Source organism: Apteryx mantelli, chromosome Z (genome assembly GCF_036417845.1).
Source record: "Apteryx mantelli isolate bAptMan1 chromosome Z, bAptMan1.hap1, whole genome shotgun sequence".
NCBI classification, from domain to species: domain Eukaryota; kingdom Metazoa; phylum Chordata; class Aves; order Apterygiformes; family Apterygidae; genus Apteryx; species Apteryx mantelli.
In genome coordinates, this window is record NC_090020.1 from 57,795,812 (window position 1) to 57,808,087 (window position 12,276).

General features: G+C 43.1%; 1 protein-coding gene across 3 annotated transcripts in view; it reads right to left on the bottom strand.

Annotated features, from left to right (window-relative positions):
- Positions 1 to 11,921, bottom strand: part of ZCCHC9 (zinc finger CCHC-type containing 9) — a 36,565-nt gene extending 24,644 nt beyond the window's left edge. Inside the window, exons 1-6 of one of the 3 annotated variants that reach the window (XM_067316635.1) lie at positions 11,837 to 11,921; positions 10,993 to 11,390; positions 9,660 to 9,810; positions 9,319 to 9,411; positions 8,345 to 8,413; positions 938 to 2,782 (exon numbers count right to left, since the gene is read on the bottom strand). In XM_067316635.1, the coding sequence (XP_067172736.1) occupies positions 2,667 to 2,782; positions 8,345 to 8,413; positions 9,319 to 9,411; positions 9,660 to 9,810; positions 10,993 to 11,364 (801 nt within the window). In that variant the 5' untranslated portion in view covers positions 11,365 to 11,390; positions 11,837 to 11,921 and the 3' untranslated portion in view covers positions 938 to 2,666. Of the gene's footprint in view, positions 1 to 937; positions 2,783 to 8,344; positions 8,414 to 9,318; positions 9,412 to 9,659; positions 9,811 to 10,992; positions 11,569 to 11,836 lie in introns of those variants that run through there. The other 2 variants (XM_067316634.1, XM_067316636.1) reach the window with 2 other exon arrangements.
- Between the last annotated feature and the right edge of the window lie 355 nt (positions 11,922 to 12,276).

Consider the following 12,276-nt stretch of genomic DNA (forward strand, 5'->3'; position numbering starts at 1 on the left):
ACTGAACATCTCATGGAGCCCTATCATGGTTTTGCAAGGCTGAGGAAGCCTATTACCGCTTTGCAGACAACAGCAGAACAGTAGTTAGCTGCAGGAGCTTGACAAGTGGTGTAGAGTGTAAGGTGGAGCAAAGCAGCAGGTATGAAACCGATGGCTGTCATACCCAGTGACTGGCACTAGGCTCACTGACCTCCAGAACAGCACTACAAGGAAGACTGCAACCCCGTGCTGAAGGGAGGGCCTACTTTTGGCACTCTCCCTTTAGACAACTGGAAGTCACAGTGATCAGCTGTAGGAGGGTAAACAGTAAGTTTTCTCCCCCAAGCTATATGAAGCACACCATGTAACTTACCAGTTTGTGAAAGGGACATTTCTGCCTCAGTTTGCAACAGTGCAGCCATGTATTACTCAGAACCATAGGCCTGCACCAGGTTGCAGGCTGCTCGCTGAAACAACAGTTTGCACACCATGCTCTCCCTGTGTCTGGGAAGTGTTTGTTACCATTACAAAATTCAAAGTGCATGGTTTCAGGTGAAAAAGCTCCAAGTAAAAGAACACATTACAACATCAGGGAGTTTTTAAACACAGAAAGTAACCTGAAAAGACAGTGGTTCTCTTATAAGAGGAGATGCCTTTTTTTTTTTTTTTTTGAATATAGGTATTTATATAATATCAATGGAAACATCTTTTAAGCTAGGATCCAGGCCTGTTGCAAAAGATGCATTCATATTAAAAGTGCTATTACTTTGAACGTTAATCTAACAGTTGAATTAAAGCTCTGTAATTAATCCTTGATTTCATCCATATCCCCTCCCCTCATTTAAATGTGTGCTCCAATTATTATAAACTGAATATACATATCCTAGCTTAGCCAACTTAAGTGCCTTTGTATCCAGAGCAGAGCCAGGAAACCTAAAGTAAGAGCACTAACTAACTATTGTATTTATCAGCATTTTATTTAAAAAAAGTACAAATACGAAAAGACAATTGAATCCCTGTATTTGATCTTTGCATTCCAAACCCATAGCTTCAGTGCCTGTTCCTAAGCCTCTCAAAACCCAGTCCTGAACTCAGTTTACTATCTGGTATTACTTCCATGTTCTCAGCAAGGCCAACTATGGACACTTAACACCTTCATTTAAAAGACAAAGTAATTCTGTTCAAGCAGTAGCTTTATCACTGTGTGCTTTCCATCAAGTACTGTTGCTTGTTATTGGATCAGGCAAGGTAAATTTTTAGAAGGCACACATTTAAGATTTTGGGGGCACAGAAGTGCCATATTTGTCCCATGGCAACCACAGCAGTAATACAACACTAAAAAGCTTGATTTTTCAGGTATGTGGCACGTGTCTACACGGCACAGAGAAGCACTGTACAGATATCCTAAACAGCACCTACCAATGCTGGTCAGTGTTGTGCCAAGACACCATTCAGGCTGAAACGCAGCAAGTGAGGTTAGCTTAGGTGCACCTCTCTAGTAACAGTGTCCTTTGTTTAAGAAAATTCATTCTGAGATGATTAGACACAAATAAAAGACTATCACTGGTGGCTGCATTGCCTGAATTACTACAGTATTTGGAGACCTATTGCAGGAACTTCATTTTTAGTTGGCTTGAGTAATTTTGGTAATATTTAATCAGTTTTTCAAATACAATCTGCAGGCTCCATTTAAAAATAAATCTGCCATTAAGCAGATGTGTATGGGTAGTACAAAGCAAAGTTTACTCCCAAACCCCCAAGGGACAGCAATACTGAAGAACAAGATTTTTGAGCTCTTTCCCTGAAGAAAGGAGAGGAAACAACCAAGCAGCTCACTTGCTCTCCAACTATTTTCAGCTGTATTTCACTATGGATATCAAAGGAAGGGCACGCTTGTGCTCCTGTTGGTGAGCAAATACTCAACTGACTCAAGATACATAAACTGTGTGATTAATCAGCTCACGTACTGAGCTGATCTATCATGAAGGGCAGGAATTGCACCCCCAAGCTCTCTAGACAAAAGGAAAAGTCATACAGGCTGTATGACAGCCTGTACGTACAGGCTGTAGGGTTTACCTGATAACTTTGATATTTACTGCTCAAGCTTGCACATCAAGAGCAAGAAATCCTTCTTTCTAAAAGCAGAAGGCAAAAACAAACAAACAAAAAAACCAGAACCCAACACAGTGTTTAGGAAATACCCAAGATCCTTTTCACAAAAATGTAGACAGACTCTTAATAAAGTCAGCATGATTGCTTCCCTTCCCCAGTATGCGAGCAGTACTCTAAGGCAACACTACTGACCACCTAAATCCATTGGTCATAAACCCCTGTGATAAACTGCATATACCCCGTTTGGTTATTGCAAGCAGATCCCTGTGTCAAGAAGAATCTGATTTCCCTCTTCAGAGGGCTGGTAGTGAGAGGGAGCACCGTTCAGGGGGAAAGCTGTATTTCTGCATAAATATACAAAAATAAAATACCTGCTTGCTGCGTATCTGTTGCTTTCAGCTTTTCAGTCAGCTGAGTGAGTGTGGGAGGCAAAGTGGAAAAGTTAGGGACACAGAAAAAAAATTTAGCAGCAGCGGTCTGGTCGATTTACTGGATCCAGCAATCCACCCTGTGTGGTCACTACTCAGAAGTGAACCAGTGCAGGGTTACTGCAGTTTGGTGCGTAAGAGAGGCCTTCAAAAATTAACAATTTTAGGTTCTTTCACTTTTGGTTTTTGCAGCTTTGGTGTTTCTATAATTTCTTCATAATCTGCACTCATTCCACTGGCCCATCGCCCAACGGTAACATGCTCTGTAGAATAAAAGACACAAAGTTATGGAAAGGCTAAGCACTACTGTCATATAAAACTTCCTAGTTTGAGAGAGATCTGACCTACTGGGGCCTGACACTAGTTCACCAGAGATGTATCAGTTTAGTTCCAGCTCTGAAGCCAACTCTCCTTAGATGACTTTTTTAAATTTGTCTTTTGCAAGCTCACTTTCTTCCCCAGCTTTTCAAGGCTCAGAAATCATTACTATGTGTTTTTTCCTATTTGACTCTCCAAAGAGACATGCAAAGAGTGTGTAAAAGATAAACTCTTACATAACTCCTAATAACCCTTATGATGAAGATTTCAGAGTATTTCAAGCATCTCTGAATATAAAGGAAGAACAAATAATATAATTCATCCAAATTATACGGATGAAGAAACTAAGCTTGAAGAGGCACAACAGAGCAAAATTTACACATCTCCACTTACAACCCTGCATATCAATCAACACCATCCTTTTGCTGTTTAAATACTAATTAGACCAGTTAACACACCTCTCCTAACAAAATCGCCACCTATGCGGTGGTTATCAACCAGCCTGTGTTTCTTTTCTGAATGGCAATTTAATTTTGAGGGCAACAAATCAAATCATACCAAGAATATCATCAAATGGATAAATCATTGTTTATCTGGATTCACTTCTGTAGATTAAAGCAACCAAGTAATTCCACCTGAAAAATGATAAACTTTAGTGCCTCGGCATCTTTGCTGGCTATCAGTTATCTTCACCTAGTCTACTTAAAAGTACTTTGCAAGATGCAAACTGATTTCAAAGAGTATTACAATTCTTACCAATGGTATCTTAGCTCCAATTAATTCAATTATTTTTAACTAGCAATATTAGTTTTGAAACATCAGTGTAAAGACTAAGATGTTTCCTGGAAAGTTAAACTGCAGCTGTCAATCTTCACCATGGATGTAAATTTTTTTTTTTTCTCCCTTTTTGGAAAAGATTCCAGTTCTGCTTAACATATAATTTAGAGCTCTATTCCAGATAGTAGAATGACTTGCATTTTCTTGGCTTGTCTACACAAAGGACCTGCCTTTACAAATTGGCATTTGCTGGTTTCCATTACCTGTCATACACATGCACACCAGTAATTCAGAAAAGCCTGATTGCTAACCTCTGGCTCATAGGCCTGGCACATCTTTTACAGTGCAGAGGTAGGACTAAGCAAGTACGACTGCACCCTTCCACGCGAGGGAGCAACCTGCTTGAGGGTTGCTTCCCTGTCTCCTTACATGCCAAATCTGGTCTTCATTTAGCTAAACAGAACTATCAACCAAAGACTCCCTTTCAGTGATATTTGCTGGTCCCACTTTGAGCAATGCTGTTTCCTACAAATGTTTCCTTTCTCCTATCGCATCTGTACAGCTTTCAACTTACAAAAAGTATTAATCACACAGAGGTAGTTTGCCATAAACATGGCCTGCAGAAATCCAGCAAGGTCACCCACAGGTTCTGAACATGGAAGCATGCACCCACTCTAATGGGCACCACTAAAAATCCCTTAAGTCTTCAAACAGAAAACTTTACAGAAACACTTGCTAAGACCATGCACAGCAGAAATCAAGACTAAACACCATCATCATGATGCTGTATACAAAAACACAAAGCTTAAGTTCTTAACCTAATGTCTAAAGACACCAGAATATCCCTACTAACAAGTTTATCAAGTTACCCATGAAGAAATGGCATAAACAGATGGAAAATAAAGTGCTCCAAAGAAACTGAGTAACAATTAAGACTAGGCAAGTTGTTATTCAAGAAGCACAAAAGCACTCAAAAAAAAAAACAGCACTGCACATGTAGGTCAAAATAGCTATTCAAAAAGTCAGCTTCCCTCTTCTGTTCTTTCCTCTGCTGCCCTCCTGCAAAAGTCAATATAAACTGTGTTTTCAATAGTACTGTCTGGCCTCTGTGTTTACTCTGGAATGGGCTCTGCTTCACCCAAGCCTCCTTGTAATCCATTTACAGAGTAGTACTGCTGGAGTCACTCCAAATTGGGCCACGTTCTGATTTAATCCTGGGTAGTTTGAAACATTTCAAATCTTACTGTTTGAATTTGATTCCTAGGAAATTTGCAGATTCTCTCGTAGGGCTTTCAAGTCTTGAGCAGTAATTTAAGTGGGCACTGCCCAACAATCTACCATGGCCAAGGAGATCTGGGAAAATTTTAAAGAGCAGCCATTGCCTTTTCATATCAGAAGCCCTTGTCAGACCAGTTAAGACTCAATCTCACTTGTTCTAAACAAGGAAACCAGCATACATCTAGAATGTTGCAGACGCTCTGTAACACAATTGAGACATCCTAGATATAGGATGAGATACAGAATCACAGAATGGTTGAGGTTGGAAGGGACCTCTGGAGATCATCTAGTCCAACCCCCCTGCTCAAGCAGGGTCACCTAGAGCACCTTGCACAGGATCGCTTCCAGGCAGGTTTTGAATATCTCCAGAGAAGAAGACTCCACAACCTCTCTGGGCAACCTGTTCCAGTGCTCTGTCACCCTCACAGTGAAGAAGTTTTTCCTCATGTTCAGATGGAAGCGTCTGTGTTTCAGTTTGTGCCCATTGCCTCACATCCTGTCGCTGGGCACCACTGAAAAGAGTCTGGTCCCATCCTCTCGACACCCTCCCTTCAGATACTTGTACACGTTGATAAGATCTCCTCTCAGCCTTCTCTTCTCCAGGCTGAACAGGCCCAGCTCTCTCAGTCTTTCCTCATAAGAGAGATGCTCCAGTCCCCTAAACATCTTCGTAGCCCTTCGCTGGACTTGCTCCAGTAGTGCCACATCCCTCTTGTACTGGGGAGCCCAGAACTGGACGCAGTGCTCCAGATGTGGCCTCAGCAGGGCTGAGTAGAGGGGGAGGATCACCTCCCTCGACCTGCTGGCAACACTCTTCCTGATGCACCCCAGGATACCATTGGCCTTCTTGGCCACAAGGGCACATTGCTGCCTCATGCTTAACTTGGTGTCCACCAGCACTCCCAGGTCCTTCTCCGCAGAGCTGCTTTCCAGCAGGTCAACCCCCAACCTGTACTGGTGCAGGGGGTTATTCCTCCATAGGTGCAGGACCCTGCACTTGCCTTTGTTGAACTTCAGGAGGTTCCTCTCCGCCCACCTCTCCAGCCTGTCCAGGTCTCTCTGAATGGCAGCACAGCCCTCTGGCGTATCGGCCACTCCTCCCAGTTTTGTATCGTCAGCAAACTTGCTGAGGGTGCACTCTGTGCCTTCATCCAGGTCATTGATGAAGAAGCCGAACAAGACTGGACCCAGCACTGACCCCTGGGGGACACCGCTGGCTACAGGCCTCCAACTAGACTCTGCGCCACTGATCACAACTCTCTGAGCTCTGCCATTCAGCCAGTTCTCAATCCACCTCACTGTCCACTCATCTAACCCACACTTCCTGAGCTTGTCTATGAGGATGCTATGGGAGACAGTGTCAAAAGCCTTGCTGAAGTCTAGGTAGACAACATCCACTGCTCTCCCCTCATCTACCCAGCCAGTCATTCCATCATAGAAGGCTATCAGATTGGTTAGGCATGATTTCCCCTTGGTGAAGCCATGCTGACTACTCCTGATCACCTTCTTGTCCTCCACATGCTTGGAGATGGCCTCCAGAATGAGCTGCTCCATCACCTTTCCAGGGACGGAGGTGAGGCTGACTGGCCTGTAGTTCCCTGGGTCCTCCTTCTTGCCCTTTTTGAAGACTGGGGTGACATTGGCTTTCTTCCAGTCCTCAGGCACCTCTCCTGTTCTCCATGACCTTTCAAAGATGATGGAGAGTGGCTTAGCAATGACATCCACCAGCTCCCTCAGCACTCGTGGGTGCGTCCCATCAGGGCCCATGGATTTGTGGGTGTCAAGTTTGCTTAAATGATCTCTAACCCACTCCTCCTCCACCAAGGGAAAGTCTTCCTTCCTCCAGACTTTCTCTCTTGCCTCCAGGGTCTGGGGTTCCTGAGGGCTGGCCTGAGCAGTAAAGACTGAAGCAAAGAAGGCATTCAGTAACTCTGCCTTCTCTGCATCCTTTGTCACCAGGGCACCCACCCCATTCAGCAACGGGCCCACGTTTTCCCTAGTCTTCCAATACATAGTAGCAAGAGGAAGAAGCCCTTCTTGTTGTCCTCGACATCTCTTGCCAGATTTAATTCCAAACAGGCCTTAGCCTTCCTCATCGCATCCCTGCATACTCTGACAACGTTCCTAAATTCCTCCCACAACATTCCTATATTCCTCTATATTCCTACGTACAATGGCTAAAGCATATGCTTGTCACCTACCTAAATAATTCTTATATAAATTCTACAAAGGTTTGTGGCATATTATTAATCCAAAAGTTCTATAAACTATACAAAGGAAGTAAGGAGAAAAAAAACAAAACCAAAAACAACCATTTCATCACTTCAGTACCAGCATCATTTTTCAAAATTCTTGTTCTGTGTTTTTGCCATCCTCAGCAGTTTTATATTTTTTATATTAAAGCTATATAGAGTAAGTATTTATGTGGATGCAAGTACAGATTTCTCCTCTCTCTGAAAGCAATGACACAGGGAAAAAAAAAAGCCCTTAGTCCATAATGGTGATCTGCAAATCACATCACCCTTTCACAAATCAATGCCTTACAAAGAAGTGTTATCACGTGTAACAAGCGCTGCTGAATTCAGTGCAAGCTGAGACGTAAGTGGGAAGAAAAAAAAAAATACATATTTCATCCAGAATAATCAGTGAACAATGGAAGCAGCTTTTTCAAACCAATCACCTTCTATAAAAGGCATTACTTGAAGCTAGGGCTCATATAAAACCATATGTTTTATTCAGAGAACTGAGCTTAATCAGCCAGGCAAATTTATAAAGTATTTTTCCACCCACACAGGTAACAGAAGAACATGTAAGCAAGCAGCTTATCATTAGCTGGTGGATCTTTCCTATCAGCCTGACATAGGACTAAGCGACTGATTATTTTGGTTACTGCAAAAAAGTTTCTTCCCTTCTCTATTGACAACTACATTAAATACATTAATCTTTCCACCACCCTCTGTCCTAGATGCATTAGGGTAGGACAAATCTCTAATCTCCTCTTCCTCCACCTCTGTCTTGAATAATACTTTCCTACCACATGAAGCTTTTCCCAGCCACCACTACCACATTGCAACTGATATTATTTTCAGTTCCATCACTTTCCAAATAAATCATCATCAAAAGAAGCAATCGGTTTTGTAAGTTTTCTTCTGTAGCTGCTAAAGTTGCAAACAGCAGTAAAAATACTGGCTAACAAATACACACTAGCTTGTATTATCTTCAGAAACACACAGGCTAGTTTTTTTTTAATGTGAAGTTTAAGTTTTGCATAGCAACCTATTTCCCCTCCATCACCTTATTGTACGTACACATTCCCAAAGGAAAGTCATCTTTGCTACTTTCAAGCACACTTCTTATACCTCTTTTTTCCTGACCAGTCAGGCAAAGCAGTAAATGCAAATTACTCAGCTGTGCATTCAAACTCCATTGTGCAACATTCCCTTGCATCTCACCTGAGTTCTGATTTTCTGGACAGTCCTTCCTGAAGTGCTCCACAGAGCCACAAAGTCTGCAGCAGCCACCTTTTAAAAGAGGAAGTTTTCATTCATCCAGGGGGAAATTTGTTTTACTCCTATTCGTATGTTGTAAAGTCTTGCTTTACTCTTTTGTAGCGACAAATTCTGTACATACCAAGATAAGTACACATCAAGATAAAGAACTGTCCCTTCAGATAGGTCTGTATTCCTAGGTACTATAATATGACACTGGGGAGCAGATAAGCAGTCAGCTTAGGAGCCTGCACACACAGCTTCCTCTGTATCAGTGTCTTTGTCTCAGACAGAGCCATTACTAATCACAGTGCTCTGTAAAGCACCAAATACTACAAATTTCAATCACCACGTACTGAATACTTCACATTTGTCTGAAGCTCTCTTTTTGAGAAAAGAAGCTGAATTCTGCTGAAATACAATCATTCAAAGTAACTTTTGAAATTAATAGGAGCTGCTGACAGGTAGGTAATCCAAATAGAGGTACTGAAATATGAATTCTACTCATGATCCAAACATTTAAAGAAGTGCAAAGTCTCTAAATTGATTATTCCTCCAATTTAATGGTGTTATAAAATCACCTTTTTCAGTTTGTGAGACCCCAAGTTTGTACTGCCCTTCCCCACTTGTAACATGTAAAATCTAGTTAGCCATGCTTTGCTCCCCTCTTGAAATTGCAAGGACAAGTAAATTCACATACTTTGAATGCGAGCTGCTTGTTTAAGCTTACAACTAAAATAGAAATTCCTAGGTAATGAAGATTAACATTGGATTCCCCAGAATTGCCATCTACTTTTACCTACAGTAAAAGATACTGGGAAATTCTTTTTAGTAGGATCCCCCATTCACTTGCAGTACTGTACATGGACCTGTTCCTTTGTTCTTTGTTAAATAAGTGTAAAATAAGTGTTTCTGTTGCAATAAATTGTTATACTCACCTTTAGCATATAATCCTTTGGGATTATCTGGACACGACCTTGAAAGATGCCCCATCTCACCACAGATAAAACATTTTGCGTATGGAAATGCCCCTGTAAAATCCCATAAAATTTATGATGCATATTAAAAACTTTACAAAGTCACAATTTTTCCCCTGAGAATACACTATAATTATACTAACTTGCTATACACTGTAATATTCATTGTTATAATCATGTATTCCTTGAAACGTGTCAACTTACGTCCCCAGAATAGTTAACTTACTAAAAAACAAAGCCTGTATTTCAGTAGTCAGAAAACCCAGACAAAACACTGAGAAATACAAATTTCTGAATCTTACCAACAGCTGGATCTATTTTTGCTTTGCATTTGGTGATTTCATGTTCTGTGGATCCACATCGGTAACAGATTCCTGTACCCATATCTTGGCTTTCAAGTACAGCTGGGCAATCAGCAATCCCATGGCCAGGTTCTCTACAGTGGAAACACACCTTTGAAAATAAAAATTAAGTTACATACATTTTCACAGCAGGTTCACAAAACAGAACATGGCACTTATATATGGCATTACTAAAGAATTAACTTACTCCTAATATCTAATTAGCACTTACATTGAGCAGGTTTTCACCAGACTATTATTCCTCTTGGTTGAGACCTTGAGAGCATTACCAGATACATATCTCTAGTACTGAGAACTGAGATAGTTTTAATGTGAAAAGCTACCTTAAATAGTAAGATTTCATGAATGGCCCTCAAAGACCAGAAACTCCTAGCATATTAAGGCCTTCGGGCTTTTTAGAAGGCAGAAATATCCCAGGGATTTTCTCTCATGGAGAAACTACATTAAGTAGTTAGACAAAAGAGACAGTGCAGCATGTCACAAACCAGCTGTCAGTGGTCACTAAACCACACTATTAGAGGTACTTGTTTCCTTTCATCCACAGTACAGATAGAAATTTCATATTGGGCATCCACTCATCAATAACTGAATTCCCTAGCTGAATGATGATACTTGACTCCAATTACAGCACAGTTCCCAAAGTTCTTTAAGTACTACTGCAATAAGTGCTGAAAGTAAACACAAGCAATGTTGCACCAGTCCTACAACTTATTTATAAGCAAAAACTTCCATAGCTCAGATAAATTAGTAGACTCTCTTCACTATTGTTCACATGCAGCAAGTTATACACGTAACTGCTTTTACACAGTGTCAGAGTTAGCTAGAAAACACATTCCAATTCTCAAGCAGAGAATACTGCAGAAAGAGGCCCCAGAACAGCAAGAAAATACAAAGGTACACAGGAATATTGTGCTGATGAATTATATAAGGAGATGCCCTGAACTAGATTCACCTAGGGAACAAGAAGGGTTTGGGCATCCCTTCAAGCGCAGCAAGAAGAGAGCAGCCAGAAGAGCCATCCTTTAGGTTAAGGCTTAAGTTGAAATTCACTATTTGTTTTACAGCTGAGACACTTAAATTCACTTTATTAATTCAAAACATCATGTAGCATGTGGTCTGCTTCTAGCAGATAAGGGACTTCATCTTTTTACATAATCTTCTCCTGACACTATCAACAGACAATAAGGAACGTGCATTTTTCACATGAGCTTTATTTCCTAGTTTTTAAAAAGCTATGGATAGAAAACTACACATAGCCCAAAAGAAAACTCACCATGGCATTTTTCTTTGCTTCTTGCCTCTTCAGTTTTCTTCCCTCACGACGCTTGTCCTTCTTCAAGGCTAATGCTACTTCCTCCCTCACCTCAGTGCTGTCAGCTTCTATCACCTCCCCCTTAGGCACAGCCTGTGAAGCCTGTTTTAAGTATTCCATAAATCCATTAACATCTTCGTTCAGATAGTCTTTTTTCTTTTTATTGGTCTTTTTCTTCTTCTCTTGCTCTTTCTTTAAAGAAAGAGAATTTGAGTTACTTTTCTCTTTACCCTTTGCTTTATGCCTGGAGGATCCATTTACCATTTCTTCCCAAGGTGTAGCATCCAGCGCTTTTTCGCCGTGAGCAGCATTTTTACGAGCCCATCTAGTCATGACTGTCCCGGGAGCAGCTTAGAAAGCTTTTTAAAAAAAAAAAGCATTAAGTTTAACATAAGTACCTAGAGACACTCCAAGGAAGAAGAAAAGCACAACACAGCCCCTGTTTCTACACGGAGCCGATTCTCTACGGGGCAGAATCAACAGTAAAGTCGTCCACAAGAGCGGCACAAGCATACGACGGCGCAACAAGGCAAAGGGCCGGCGCGGCCCGGCGCGCGACCGTTGGCGGGGCCGCGCGCGGCCGTTGGCGGGGCCTCGCGCCCGCCACCCCCGCCCGGGCCGACACCGGGGCGGCCAGGGCTGCCAGGCGCCCCCCAGGGCCGCGGCGCTGCCAGGGGCCGGCGTGCAGAGCCGCGGCAGCACTGCCGGGGCGCGGCCGATCCCCACAGGCGCCCGCGGGGCTCGGGGGCGGCGTGGCGGAGCCCTTCCCCCTCCTCCCCGGAGCAGCTTCGCAGACCCCGCTCACCCGCAACGCAGGCGGAGTCCGCCGCGGCAGTAGAGACTTTCTAACAGAGCGGCCGCCCGGCGACTTGCCTTGCCGCGCACCGGAAGTGGAGCTGGGTCGCCGGAGCCGGCCGCCGGCGGGGGCGGGTGTCTCGCGGGCCTCGCGCACACGTCACGTCCCTTCCCTGTCCCCGCGTGCTGCACCTCGGGCGCGCCCGGGCGCCATGTTGCGGCGGGGCAAGAGCAGCCCGCGGCCGCGCTGCGAGTACCCTGCCGGAAGCGAAACGAAGACGTTGCTGTGCTAGAGAATTGCTCTTTTCGCGTAGAGGCGAGGGAGGCTGCAGGTGCTTGCTCTCGGCATCACATAGTGGCCACGGCGTCTTTACGGGTTCCTGGAGCTCTTGTCCTTCGTGATTGCGCCCCCAAAACTGTTTCCGTGTTGCTTTCATTTGTTAATTGAAA